The sequence below is a fragment of the Cynara cardunculus genome, assembly GCF_001531365.2.
Source record: "Cynara cardunculus var. scolymus isolate 2C chromosome LG 11, CcrdV1, whole genome shotgun sequence".
NCBI lineage: Eukaryota > Viridiplantae > Streptophyta > Magnoliopsida > Asterales > Asteraceae > Cynara > Cynara cardunculus.
The window spans coordinates 1,009,366-1,024,479 of record NC_037538.1 but is presented as its reverse complement, the minus strand read 5'-3'; the positions used below and the strand labels follow the sequence as shown (position 1 = coordinate 1,024,479).

The 15,114-nt window shown below is 34.1% G+C and overlaps 2 protein-coding genes across 2 annotated transcripts; one reads left to right on the top strand and one right to left on the bottom strand.

Moving 5' to 3' along the window:
* Window positions 1-8,955: 8,955 nt before the first annotated feature.
* LOC112521570 (protein RALF-like 24) lies at window positions 8,956-9,788 on the top strand. Its single transcript, XM_025130503.1, has one exon. The coding sequence runs from the start codon at window positions 9,097-9,099 to the stop codon at window positions 9,451-9,453; it is 357 nt and encodes a 118-aa protein (XP_024986271.1). The 5' UTR covers window positions 8,956-9,096; the 3' UTR covers window positions 9,454-9,788.
* A 1,688-nt stretch (window positions 9,789-11,476) lies between these two features.
* LOC112521950 (adenosylhomocysteinase 1) lies at window positions 11,477-14,076 on the bottom strand. Its single transcript, XM_025130967.1, has 2 exons — window positions 13,366-14,076; window positions 11,477-12,507 (listed from the first exon to the last, which is right to left on the bottom strand). The coding sequence occupies exons 1-2, from the start codon at window positions 14,074-14,076 to the stop codon at window positions 11,761-11,763; spliced, it is 1,458 nt and encodes a 485-aa protein (XP_024986735.1). The 3' UTR covers window positions 11,477-11,760.
* Between the last annotated feature and the right edge of the window lie 1,038 nt (window positions 14,077-15,114).

Below are 15,114 nucleotides of genomic sequence, written 5' to 3'. Positions count from 1 at the left end.
CTCGTGACTCATTTTTGGATGTATCTCTCCATTTAGGCATGCCGTTATATTTTTTATTAACCACCCTCCTACTTCACCTGATTTGCATATTTACCCCTCTTAAAACCCATTTTTATAAATGCTACAACATTTATAAATGATCAAATTACATTTAGATATCCAACTATGATCGGTTGGTTCCAATTGAATCGATTGACTTTCTACATACTTTTATCATGTTCTACATAATAAGTTCCCTTTAAGTAAGTGCTAATTAAAAATAGTTGTTTACCAGATATTTTGTAGCACCTGTTTACTGATAAAAGCAGTTTAGGTAAACATTGCCCACCTAAGCCGGTGAAAAATTGGTGGTTGACTCAGTCAACACATTGGTCATTAAGAAGTGTAAGTAAATAGCATCATCTCAAGAAAAGACAATGAGCACCAAGTAAAAGTCAAATGAACAAAGGAGTCTTTATGGGCAAAATTGAAAGGAAAGGGACTAAAGTTAGAATAAAACAAAAGTATAGGGGGGCTAAAGCATTAAGACAATGATGGGTTATGTATTTGGTCGTATATATGTGCATTATCGGAAAAGCCGTGTAGAAATAGCGTACCTGTCACAATCCCCTATGCGTATTCACTTGAGGATCTAATCAAACGGCTGTGGTTGCGTCTTACTGACACGTGTTATCACTTAGTTCGTCTATCTTTGAATAGATTCTATCGAACGGTCCTGATTTTGGAAGTGTATAATAATAGCATTATATTGGATACCGATAAATGTTTTTTTAATATAAATAATATAAGAAGATTTAAATTAAAGTAAAAAAATAGATAAATTTTAATAAAAAATAAAATGGTTGTATTTATTTTTTTGTGATGAATTTTAGAAAAAAATATATGTTCTTAAAAATAGTAATCGAAATGAAATTATGTTTCTTTTATATTATTAAATTTTTTTAAAAATTTAATGCCAATTTAATTTTTATAAAATGTTTGGTAATATCATATAACTTTTATTTTTATTAGAGGTTTGTGTTTCTAGAGAATATTTAGGGGTTGTTTGGTAGTTGCTGAATGATTAAGTGGTCAAAATGATTAATAGACTCTCATGATATAATGCAAAATGAAATATAATTGTTTGTTAATTATTTACAATGAAATTAGGGCTCTGAATGGTTAAGGAAGACCAATGATACAAAATCATTCAGAGAGTTTTAGAACTATTAAGAGACATACTTTTTTTTTTGTCAACAAGATTTACCTCTTAACGATTTACAAGTTGTCTCTTAATGGAACTATTAAGAGGTAAACAAACAACCCCTTAATTAAAATTATTATGTAAAAAGTACCACACTACTGATTTAAGATTGCAAATTATCATTGCATGAGTACAAATTCTAAAGATTTATATTTATGTTTATTGGTTAATTCGATATCTATATCTAGACAACCATTTGATAAACATAATCTAATACAAGATAAACATCTCATTTATTTAATAAAATTTATTATAATTTTATCTTCAAAATTAGAATATCTTAGATTTAGTTAATATTTTAATAAAAAGAATTTTAAGTATAATCAAGTACATGATAAACCTGCTATATATTTGAATGAATGTAATTAACTAATAATAATAATCAAATACATGATAAACAAAATTTATTTTAAATTATTTAAGTGTACTATTTTTTTTAATTCAACAAATTATATAAAAAATAATTATTCTATTCTTTTTAATTTGATATTTATATTCAAAGACAATGTTGTCTTTTTTTTTTTATTATCTATATATACTATACCAGATTAAATCAATAAATTATAATTCTAATGAGTCGACTGAGCGGGGGGTCGATATTTTCTGAACGAGTCGCACATATACCATAGTACATATTCATCGACTATTGAGTCACAACCGAGTTCTGCAAGAAAGCATCTCGACAGGCTTGTAACGAGAAATAAAGAAACCTTTTATTAACTGTTTAATTATCATATTTATATTCAATTTCAGTTGTTTTTATTATCATATTTTATAGTCATTTTTAATTGTTTTATTATCATAATTTATACTTCGTCCGTCTCAAAATAACTGTCCATGTTTCTATTTATATATGTCCTAAAAATGTCCAATTTCAAAAATAAATAACCAAATTCTCAATTTTACCCTTAAATAATACATAAATGTGTGGGTCATTCTTCGACAAAGAAATTAAATGAAAAACAAATTCCCGTGAAATAAAAAAACAAATTTTCATCGCTTTCCTTTTCGATTAAAGCAAAATATGTCCATCAATTTTGTCTTTTTGAACCATAAGGGTGGTAGGGTAGTGGATAAAAATAAGAGGTTAATACTGAATTCGAATGTTATCATGTATATACGTGCAATGACGCATTCAGGATGACGGGTGATTGGGGTCATACTAAAGGGTATAAACAAACCAGAGTCAAATTACTATCCGAACTGAATGAGGTCTGAATTAAATGGTTTTGGCTTATTCGATAGTAAACACATCCTTAACGTCAACGAAGAACACATGATCTGACAAACTTAGCAAGGAGATCTGCCCCTGCATATTTGTTTATAGTTACTGGGAAATTGGGAGATTTCTCTTAGGGCTGTAGACGAAGCCCGTAGTCACGACTTGTCGTGAGATTGGTTCAAAGGAAACCTATGATCACCCATTTCTTAAAAATAACTTGTCTTTTCGAAAGAAGAAAAAAGCTGAAGAACAAGGCACAATAAGAAATGGATAAGCATCCATGACTTTAATACAACAATCAACCAATCAACGATTAAAGACTATTGTTTTATCGTAGAAACGATTGTCCCTTTTGGGAGAAGTGGAAACTGCAAGCAATCAATAAGCTAAAGCAATCGAGATCATCAATCCAACGACAGTTTTGGGGCCAATAACAACCTAAAATCATAAGCACCAATAAAACACAAAATAACACCTCATTACTTTGGATTCGTCCCACTTCCAACTGAAATAAAAAAGGAAACATCAATCAGATATTTCAGGTTTCAGTACATCAATCAAATCCCTTCAAATCCGTTTCATTTCTTCAAACCAAACGGGACCTGAGAGTTAGTAACCCATTAACTTCAATTTTTATAAAAAAAGAAAAATTATTAAAATTGTTCTATTAATCAAATTGATTTAAAATATTTTTATTTACAAAAATATTGATAAATCTTGTGTAACACCCTAAATAAAAGCTTCAATATATAAATAAATTTTTTTTTTTTAACGGTTACTAGGACTTGATATAGAATTCACCCAACAATGGGGTAAAGGTGAAGCGTTTACAAAACAATTACTGAGAAGATAAATAACAACCTACTAATCTAGATTAGTTCTATGTCTAGATTAAAGATGGGTGTTTCTATCAAACTCCAAAAATACCGTGACATCAAAAGAACACAACACTCAACAATAACAAAGGCTAAAACTACAAAAGAGCCCTTAACGAACCGACGCCCCTCTCAACACTTTTTAGTCCCGGTGCTAAAGGAACCTGATAAACAAGCCACATCAAGAATAAGTGTTAGGCTTACGCCTAGTGAGTCCAACAAAAGCATTTTTTTTACGTAAACATAACGGAACGTGTATATATATATATATATATAATTATGCATGCAAGTAGATATCAAAAATTCAGCTTATCGGAAAGGGACAGTTAGACCTGCACAACTCGAGGTGGAACAACAAACCATCCGAAGATGACGGGGGAGACCTGATTTACCGCTAATTACGACAGACACAAAGTAAGTCATAGATTAACGTTATAGAGCATCACTCCCGGTATAAAACCATCCGACATCAACCTAAACCAGTCATGTAGTCGTTCGTGATTATGAGCTCTTTACCTCGGAAATTACATAATAATCACAATGCCTATTTCCGAGTGGGAGTGAGAAGGTGATTTGGAATTTACATAATAATCACAATGCCTAATTCCAACTTATACCAACCTTCACACAAAACAACAAAAAGACCAATCATGCTATTAGACCCACTACCTTCAAGTAATCTACTTAAATGCGGTGCTATAAGTATTTAGTACTCACTTGACAACAAGGTTTCGCGAGTGTTCTAGGTTAGTGAATATTCCCACTTGTCAATAAGAAACTCCAAAACTAAGGGTACTAGGATTTTAGTGCTTTATGGCCAATCAATACTATGACAACGGTCATTTTACCAAGAGATGGAACCTTTTACTCAACTCAATCCATCATCAATAACAGGGTCTACCTCGTTCATGCTTTTAACCCCAAATCCTTCTTTTCAACTAAATATATAAATGTATCAAGTTAAAAGCATAAAACAAATAACGTGTTCCATTTCTATAGTATAAAGTTCCACATAAAAGGGGTAAGTTGAACTCACTGTTGCTGTATGCTGAAAGATGAAGGGTGCAGAAAAGAAACACGTCGATAAAGCTGCTGTATGGTCTTGGCGAAGTAGCGAAGAGCACAGCAGGCTGCTGTTGCTTGCTGTCGCTGCTGGATTGATGCTGTCGGTCGAGAAAACGCAGGCAGCAGCTTGCTGCTTGCTGCCGTTGCTGTCCGAGAAAGTGCGCAGACAGCCGCTGCTGCTGCTGGATGATGCTGTCGGGAACGAGAAAACGCAGGCAGCAGCTTGCTGCTTGCTGCCGTTGCTGTCCGAGAAAGTGCGCAGACAGCCGCTGCTGCTGCTGGATGATGCTGTCGGGAACGAGAAAACGCAGGCAGCAGCTTGCTGCTTGCTGCCGTTGCTGTCCGAGAAAGTGCGCAGACAGCCGCTGCTGCTGCTGGATGATGCTGTCGGTCGAAGTGGTGCAGGTAGGCTGTTTTGAGCTACAGAAAAATGAGAAACAGCACAGCAAGCTGTTGCTGTTTGCTGTTTTGAAATGGTACACAGTGTGAGGGCGAAGAAGGCAGGCAGACGGGGCTGCTGTAAGGCGAGGGTAGGAAGAAAATCGCAGCAGCCTTGCTGTTCGATGTAGCCGCTGCAGTACGAGGGAAAAGACGCAGAAACCTTGAAGCTGTGCTGCTGTTTGTTGCCTCTTCGTGGACCAGGATGGAGTCCTCAGGTCTCCTTTTCTCCCACAGTGAAAACCCCTCCTTTTTAACACCCTTCCCCATGTTTTCTCCTTCTTTACATGGAGGATTAGGACCAAAAAGCAAGAAGGAAGTTCATAAGGTAAAGACTAAGAAAAGAAGGGTAGGTCTCCTCCTCCTATTTCTCCTAAAAGAGAAATAGTAAAATAATATTATATAAATACATATATCATTATACACTACACCCAATAAAACCTTACACAAGAAGTAAAGAAGGAGAAAAGTACGGGTGTTACATCTTGAGAGATTGAGTATTAATTCAAAATAATTTGAAAGGTAATTAATTAATAAATATAAAGAAATACCATTTCCATATTAATTATACTTGTTTATCTGTCTTTACGACATATAACAAAAAACCCGAATTTCTTATCGTTGATGTTCAATTTCAGATCACAAGAGTTAAAACATCATCAGGAGTTAATTTATTTTATCCTTTTAATTAATATTGTGATGATCTAAACAATCAAATATGTTGTGACAACACATTTGTTTTTATATAACATTTTTTCAAATAGTGTCCGATAAAAAGTAGAACGTTACGGCGTCCAAGAGCGTGCTATAAACTTATTAGAACGTCTTTAGATAAAATGATCTATTTTTTGTTTTATAAAGCGGTCTTTAATGACGTATAATTTTTTTTGGTATCATATGAACCGTATTTTGTTGTAGTGTTTTATGTTCAAATTTAAATCCCAAAAAACCCTTATTAGGAATTAAGTCTTTGTTTTTAGTAATGATCCCATTTAAATTTGAACAAAAATTGATCGTGCTATTAAGGGTGTGTTTGTTGTCCACACAGGACATGACATGACATGACATGATAGAACAATTGTTTAACGTTTGGTAAGATAAAACTGGACAAAACAAAATAAGTAAAATGACCAATTTGTCTCTGATAAGTTGTTTATTTTAATTAATTTATTAAATTATAATAGAATAATTATTTTTTATAACAAAATATATCATATGAAGTTTTCGTCAAAACAATTAAAATGACATCAAATAAAAAGTTTATGTAGTTTCCAATTTTTATTTTTTATCTCTTTTCTACATTATTTTTTATTATTAATATATAATAAATTACATAAATTAATAAAAATATAGAAACCGTATAAAAATAATATTTTAAGGACAGTAAAATGAAAGTTTACGAAACATAAAATACAATAAATAAAATTTAAAGAACGAATAAAATGTAAAAAAAGACCTATTTGATGTTTTAGAAGAGAATTAAAAGTTTTATTTTGATATTATATTGGTAAAATATAAGTCTGTTCCACCTTGTTCCATCTTGTTCCATATGATAGGGATAGAACAAGCATGTTCCACTTTGTTCCACTCTGTTCATGTATGTTCCACATAAAAGTCATGCCAAACATGGGACAATGATCATTGTCCTGTTCTGTCCTATCATGTCCAGTGTACCAAATGCACCCCTAAAAATATTAACCACGTTGTCACAGGCAGATAAAGATGATGATTTGTCCCGACCCGATAGAAAACCCGACTAACCCCACCCGAACGGAATCGGGGATTCCCGGTAGACTCAATTTAAATCAGATAGCAATTTAAAACTCCACAATAAATCTTTAAAATACGCTAATTTTAGTAATGATTTGTTAAAAAATCTTGATAAATACGAATTATTTTGATATCAATCTCTCCGAATAATATTTTAATAATATTTTTGAAACCATAAATACAACTCCTAATTGATCTTGAAAAAGTAGATTCATAATCCTCCTGCTTCCATGCCTCCCTCAATGACGACTTTTCTTTCCAGATGCCCATCCCAATACCAGACCTTTATCGTCACCAGAGACTTTATCCGATCACATCCCGCCACCGGAAACTGCCCCATCTGCATGGAACTCTTCGTTCCCGGCAACAATGTCAAGCAACTGCTTCCTTGTGGCCATTGCTTTCACGGTCGATGTATTTTAAGATGGTTTTCGAGCTCGAACACGTGCCCGATTTGCCGTCTTACGATTCCGTTGGTTGAGGTCCGGCCGCGTTCGAGGAGAGTATCGAACGATCGAGTGATGAACGGGCAGTCGCATCTGATTCGATCTGATACGACGGTGTCTTTTGGAGAAATTAGACGACCTATTTTTGTGTGGTTTTGCCAGCTGATGGAATTATGTGAAGCATTGTTTACAAATAAATGGTGATCGTAAATCGATAACGTTTTTAATTCTGATGTTACGTAGTTGAAGTTGATTAGGGTTCTTCTGATTTTTTAAGGTATGTTTGAATTTTTCGTTTGAATATTAATGTCATATTTACTAATTTCTCGTTAGGTATTTGCCTTTGCACTGCATGCATATATCATATATATATATATATATGATTAAACACATGTTGCATTGAGAACACATATACGCTTAATCATATATGATTAAACACATCTAAAGGGCTGTGATTATATATGATATTGAAACTTCTCGTCTTCTTGCAAAATATTTTACTTCTCGCGTGATCCTAGAGAGAGAGGGGGGTTTAAGAGGAAAACTCTAAACGAAAAATTGAAGAATACCCTTATAAATATCTATCTATGTGGTATGTATATGTGTATGTAAGTAACTGTCCATGAGTGTTGATCTTCAATTAGGATTGGATTGATTCAATGATGGAGACATTTTCTTACGTTTATCACCATAACTTTGCTTGTCATTTAGAACCTGACACATGTTATGTGAAATATACAATTACAAGATATTACTTATATTGTTTGAGTTTCTTTAATAACTCGTATATGTACCATAACAATACCGATATAAAATCCGAGCCATAATTATGCTTACGAATCTAATATATCGTACATGGGTTTTTCTTATGATCGAGATTTAATAAAAGAAAAATGCGATTACTTCAGTTCAATGAATTTTCAGTATTTCTTTTTTACTGTAAGCAAATCATTGTTTCTATACGAGTAAAAAACATCCATTGTATTTTGTGAGAATTAATTCGGTAAGGGATGTTTGGTAATTTGATGGAATAGTTTTCGAGTGATTTGGAATATTTGGTGTGTTTGTTTTGTAAGATTTAGAATGGAATTAAATTACATTCTTTATAAATAATTATAAACAATTAAATTATCTTTTTATTAATTGATTATTATAAAACAACTACTTCTAACATATTCTAAAATATTATTGCATACAAATATTATGAAATCCCATGAAATACCTACCAACCTGATTTCAGAATCAGATTTTAATTCAAGAAAGCTTTCAAATCAAATGGAATTTGAATTTAGTTCAATTTCAAATCCAATTTAATCATGCAAATAAAAAATTATATATATATATATATATATATATATATTAAAATAAGAAAATAACATATGATTTTACATATGGTTACGAAACACAGTCAATGCAAGGATGAGTGGTTGACCTAACGTGCGACCTCAAGTCATAGTTAATCGTGAGAATCACATGTGATTTTACATATGTTTTTATTGTAATATTACATGTGATTCTGTCATTCTTATATTCTCTTATTTTATTATTGTTTTCATATGAATTTGACTCTTTTAAAAAGGAAAGTTTCATTAGCGCTGCTACATGCCCCTCTTCAATATGAATATGGACGTGTTATGAACCTGTCATTCATCATGAATCAAACAATTGCTCATAATGAATAACATCTATATTTCTAATAAATATGTCATGTATCGTGTTCTGGGCGATTTCCAATTAATTTTAGCTTCTTATATATAATAAAAATATTAAATTTAGACTCACCATAAATATTTCATATACTTTTATGGTATATAACTCATCAATTATTTAAATTTTTGCAAGATCTTGTTTTTTATATATATCATGTGAACCCAACAATGGTGTGATATGGGACACATGAAATTGGGGGAATTTTCATTCTTGTTTATAGGTGAGAGTGGCCCCATCACCTTCACTCAATCACCACACCTTCATTCATTGCATCATCAATAGAAACCCCCCAAACACCAAAATCACTTGCACTACTCAACAACCCAAATGAAACCCTTCATTTTTCTGCTATTTTCTTCAATCTTGGTGCATACCCACTTCAAAATATCATCTGGGGTTTCAATTTTAGACCCAGATTTGGTGAAAGTAGATGGATTTGATTCAATGGGGAAGAGGGTTTGTGATGGTGATGAAATGATGGAATCTGAGAGCAGTAGGAGGAGGGTGTTGTTGATGAGGAAAAGGTATATAAGTTATGAGACGTTGAGGAGGGATGTGGTACCTTGTGGTACACCTGGTGCTTCATATTACAATTGTAGAGCCAATGGCAATGGGATCGCAAACCCTTACAATAGAGGCTGCCAAATCATTACCAGATGTGCTCGAGATGCTATTAATACATGATCTTGAATCGGTAATGTGTTCGTCTTTTTGCGTACTATATGTATACACTCTTTAGCAGGGGGTTCGATTGGGATCTTGATTCTTGTTGGTTTACAATAATGGAATTGGAATTGGAATTGGAATTGGAATTGGAATGTGTGTTAATAAGTTGGGTTTTTGAAAGAAATAGAATCGTTGTATGGTGTAGTTTTGGTTATAAAACCAATTAGATTTGTTGTTTCGTATTGAAAGATGGTTTTTTATTGATTTTGGATGCTTGTGAGTTGTGAATGTAATATTTTTTGTATTCAATATGTAATGAAGTAATGATGATTAAAGAAATGAGGTTTATGAAAGGTGATTTGGGGTCATTTATTTTGTATACAACCTTAAATCAGATTTTAATTAAATCTATAAGCTTGTGATTTGATTTGATTTTATATTTATGAAAAGATTATGGATTTAATTAAATCCAATCTTTGTAAATATTATGGATTTGTGAGTGATTGGATAAACAACTTATACTGGTGTCAAACCGGTAATAAGGAGTTTTTGAAGTAGTTAAACTCTTCTGACTTATAATAAGTTGGTAAGTATTTTTATAAAAAAGAATAAGTTATTTCAAATAAACAATCTCAAACACCCTTTAAGTAACATAAAGCATGGATGTTGTTGTTCAACAATATTATGTAATTGATATTTGTGCAAAGAAGAGGCAGGGGCCTTGTGTTTCCACCCATCTCGTCTGTGGCTCAGCTTGAGTAGGGGACATATACATATAATGTATAGGGAGCTATTCAAGAAAGAACTAACTAGGTTGTAATAACCGTGAGATTCAATCATAACCACAAATCAATAGATAAGTTAGAAATTCATAATTTTGGTAATTTTGAATTAGAATTTTAATGCAAGGACATTTTAGGTTTTTTCTCTTCTCTCTCTGTCCTCCGTCTTCCGGCCTCCGGTGATACCACTATGATACCTAAAAATATTGACTATGTTAAACAAAAGACACAATGTGATACCCAAGCATATATAAGATGTGTTGTGATACCACTGTGTTACATCTCCGATCGACCACACAAACGACCTCAATGTGATACCCAAGCACATATATGATGCATTGTGATACCATTGTGGTATCACCGAAGGACGGTGACTGGAGGATGGTGGCCGGAGGACGGCGAGAGAAGAGAGGAGATGGGAAAGTTTTAAAATACCTAAAATTAAAATGTTTTTGCATTAAAATTTTAATTCAAAATTACCAAAATTATAAATATCCTAATTTATCTATTGATTTGTGGTTGAGATTTGATCTCACGGTTACCACAAACTAATTAGTTCTCATTTGATTAGGCCCCTATATATATATATATAAATAATATAATATAATTTTAAATGAGATTTTAATTAGATTTATGTGTGCAATCACTTTTTCTTTGATGGACCGAGAGGTTATGGTTTTAAATAAAATCTCATTTAAGGTTATGTTGTTATGTTATGATATGGCCCTCACATAGATGTTTACAACTGCTTTCTTCATCCTCCAAATCTCTTGTAATTGTAAACCATAAGACGGAATCAACTATCGATGTAAATCTCTTTATTTTACCTTCATATTTTCGTCCCATATATATACAATCATGGACAGGGTTAGGTTCCAGTAAGAACGAAAGTTATAGTAAGAAGGGTATGAAGAAATCTTCACTCTTGAATCAATTTTAGTTGAATATTAATATGTATGATATGCACAGAGATGTACCGCATCAAACACAATTCATGGGAATGAAGGTGAGATAAAAGTGATTAATGTCCAGATCTCTTCTTATACTTCTCATCTTAACTTTTGTTCTCACACGATTCTTCATAGATTAATTCTTGATACAAATCTCTTGGTTTTACTTTGAATTTTGAAACATTTGCAGATTGACGACAAAATACACACCAACTTTTTGTTATTTTAATGATATCTGAGTTATCGATAAAACCCAAATTAACCTTTCAAACCTCACCAAATACAAGATATACAATATACTAAGTTACGTAGGTAAGTATCCATCATATATATGAATATTATATTCCATGAACACAAGAATTGTATATTGCAAACTTGTGGGCCCCCTTTGATTTTGTGATATAAAATGAAAAACAAACCCAATAAGATAACAAGCTATATAATGTTTTTACACCACCTTCAATCATACTCCACCCCTTATTCATTGATGGTCTTTTCAACAAACCAATCAATTCTCTCCAACCAACTTTCCCATTCTACCCTTCACCAACCCCACCCCCCCCACATAAAATCAAAAGGAGTTTCTTGTTGGCTCAGTACCTGTAGTGAGCCGGCTTGTATGGACCATCAACTGGGACACTGATGTAATCGGCTTGATCCTTGCTCAGCTTAGTCAGCCTGGCTCCAAGCTTCTTAAGATGAAGTGCAGCCACCTTCTCATCAAGATGTTTAGGCAACACATAAACTTCCTTCTTATATTTCCCACTCGACTTCTCTTTCCACAGCTCGAGCTGAGCTATCACTTGGTTCGTAAACGAGCACGACATCACGAAGCTCGGATGGCCCGTGGCGCACCCCAAGTTCATCAGCCGACCCTCGGCCAATATGATGATTCCACTCTTGGTGTCGGGAAACACCCACCTGTCTGTCTGGGGTTTGATCGTGATTCTCTTGACACCCGGGTATGTTTCTAGACCGAGCATGTCGATTTCGTTGTCGAAATGGCCGATGTTGCAGACGATGGCGTTGTTCTTCATCTTTTTCATGTGGTCAACCATGATGATGTCTTTGTTACCGGTGGTCGTCACGAAGATATCGGCTTCTGAAAGCACGTCTTCGAGGGTTAGGACTTGGAGACCTTCCATGAGAGCCTGAAGGGCACAGATGGGATCGATTTCCGTCACTATGACACGAGCACCAGCTTGTTTCATGGCGGCGGCACAACCTTTTCCAACGTCTCCATAACCGCAGACTACTGCAACTTTTCCGGCAATCATGACATCGGTGGCTCTCATCAATCCATCGGGGAGCGAGTGGCGGCATCCATACAAGTTGTCAAACTGTGATCATAACAACATCATAGTAATGTTAGTACATGTTAGTTGGGATTCACAGGTTACTCGGTCACCTATACATAACTGTTTGGTAATGGCTTAATTATATAGAAAGTGGTTTATTCAGTAAGCTTCTTTAGAGAAGTTTTAATGCAGAAAGCCAAGTTTTTTTCCAATCCACCCCTTCCAATCAAAAAACAAACTCCTTACATCTATGAAAAAAACATCCAAACCAAAAATCTTCATAATATATACAAATAAATTAATTTACACATACAACTTTATCCGTTACTTAATAAACTTGCAAAAATAAGATCCAAACTGTGATCATATCAAAATCATAATGATATTAGAGATGAAAACATAATCTAGATGACAGGGGAATAAATTACCAAAAACAAGATCTAAGCAGGGTTCAACCAGAAGGAATTTACCCTGATCAATTATTATCAAAGATCAGAAGAACAGCATACTGGTATGCGTGTTCAGTTCTTTCCAAATTCAAAGAAATGAAAGAATGAATTGTCTTAAATCTATCCTACTATAGTTAATTAACCTGTGAACAATTTTCGCGACCAACATTATGTTCTCGATTCTATGCATCTCAACCGTTTGGTTCCCAATTGATTCAAAACGTAAAAACCCTAACATTATCAGGCTATAACAAACAGATCTGAAGCAAAATCTAGCATTTATAAACACGTAAACCTGCTATAATATCGTATGTGAGAATTCAATTGAATGAGGCATGTAATTGAGAACATTCAAAACTCAGTTCCTACAATTATCAGCTTAATTATTCAGATCCAGTCAAAATTAATAGATAAAAGAAGATGAACAATATGTGATTCGTAAACACTGTACCTTGCTCTTGGTAACGGAGTCATTGACATTGATGGCTGGGAAAAGTAAGGTACCATTGGCTTGCATCTGGTACAATCTCTTCACACCGGTGGTGGTTTCCTCGGATACACCAACCAACCTATCTTTCATCTTGTGGTACTTCTTAGGATCGCTCTGTAAACCCTCTTTAATGATAGACAACACGATCTGAAACTCAGCGTTGTCGGTCGAACTCGGATCAGGCAATTTACCTGTTTTTGCAAACTCCTCCTCAGCTTTCACTCCTTCATGGATCAAAAGCGTCGCATCACCTCCATCATCAACGATCAAGTCAGGACCACCACCGGGGCCCCAATCTAAAGCACGCTCCGTGCACCACCAGTACTCCTGTAGGGTTTCCCCCTTCCAGGCGAACACGGCAGCCGAATCACGGGCAATAGCGGCGGCGGCGTGGTCTTGGGTTGAGAAAATATTGCATGAGCACCATCTCACTTCGGCACCCAAGGCGGTGAGGGTTTCAATGAGGACAGCAGTCTGGATGGTCATGTGGAGGGAACCGGTGATTCTGGCTCCCTTGAAGGGTTGAGAAGGGCCGAATTCGGTCCGGCAAGACATGAGACCGGGCATTTCAACCTCGGCTAATTCAAGTTCCAGGCGACCGAAATCGGCCAAGGACATGTCCTTGACTTTGTATTCCCGGCCGGAGGAGGTTTTCTCGACGGTTAGAGCCATGGCGTCGTTAGGTTTTGAAAATTTCAGATCAGATCTGAACACTCTCTGTTTAGAAGAGAGGGGTGGGTTAGGCAAGGAATGAGGGAGGGAGTCCAGGGGTATAAATAGGTTTGAAGGGGGTAGAAATGGACGGTTGCGATTTCATCAGTGGTTGGTAAATCATATATTTCATTTTTGAATTATTATATAAAAATAAAACAATTACATTTTAAGTCCATCATGTTTGTGACTTTCGACGAAATTGGTCCTTCCAATTCTTTTATTCCAAATTCATCTCTAATGTTTGAAAAAAAAAAATTTTGAAATTTTGAATCTAGTATTTCCTTCTAACGGTCGTTAAACTTTCTGTTAACTTCGACAAATGGTGGGCATATTAGTCAATTTCATGACAGACCCTACCCCTCCCCCCACCACCACATCGTCTCACTGTTGTTCATTTCCCATGAGTTTTCTGAAAGAATCTCATGTATTAATTAATAATTCTTATTTTAAACTGCATGGTTTGCAGTTGAATTTACGTATGTTATATGCTTGATAGGAGGTTTGTAACTTAAAGTCCATAAATTTTGTGGTTTACGGTGGTGGTCAAATCTGTAGTTAAAAATAGGGGTTTCATGGTTATTAAAATTATGAAAAAGATGATGAATTTACCAAAATACCCCTTGTTTAGTTGGATTTAACATACAAAAACAGTTTTTTTTTTAACCGTCTATAATAGGAGAGTCGAAATCCAAAAAAAATTCCAAACATCAAGATCAAATCTGTAATAAAAGAATTATAGTAACAATTTTTTGTTAAAAATAACAAATATGAAGGACTAAAAATGTAATTTACTCTAAAATTCAAATGGGAGAAGTCTGTGTTTGGAAGAGATCGTACTTCCTTTTTGTTTTGTCCAAACATTATCTTCGAGTTTATTTATTTATTTATTTATTAATAATATATGTCTATAAGTTTTATTTATTATTTATCTATACTATCTATACTATATTATAAATCATTTGACTAAAACTCTTAAAAACTCTTAAAACTCTTAAA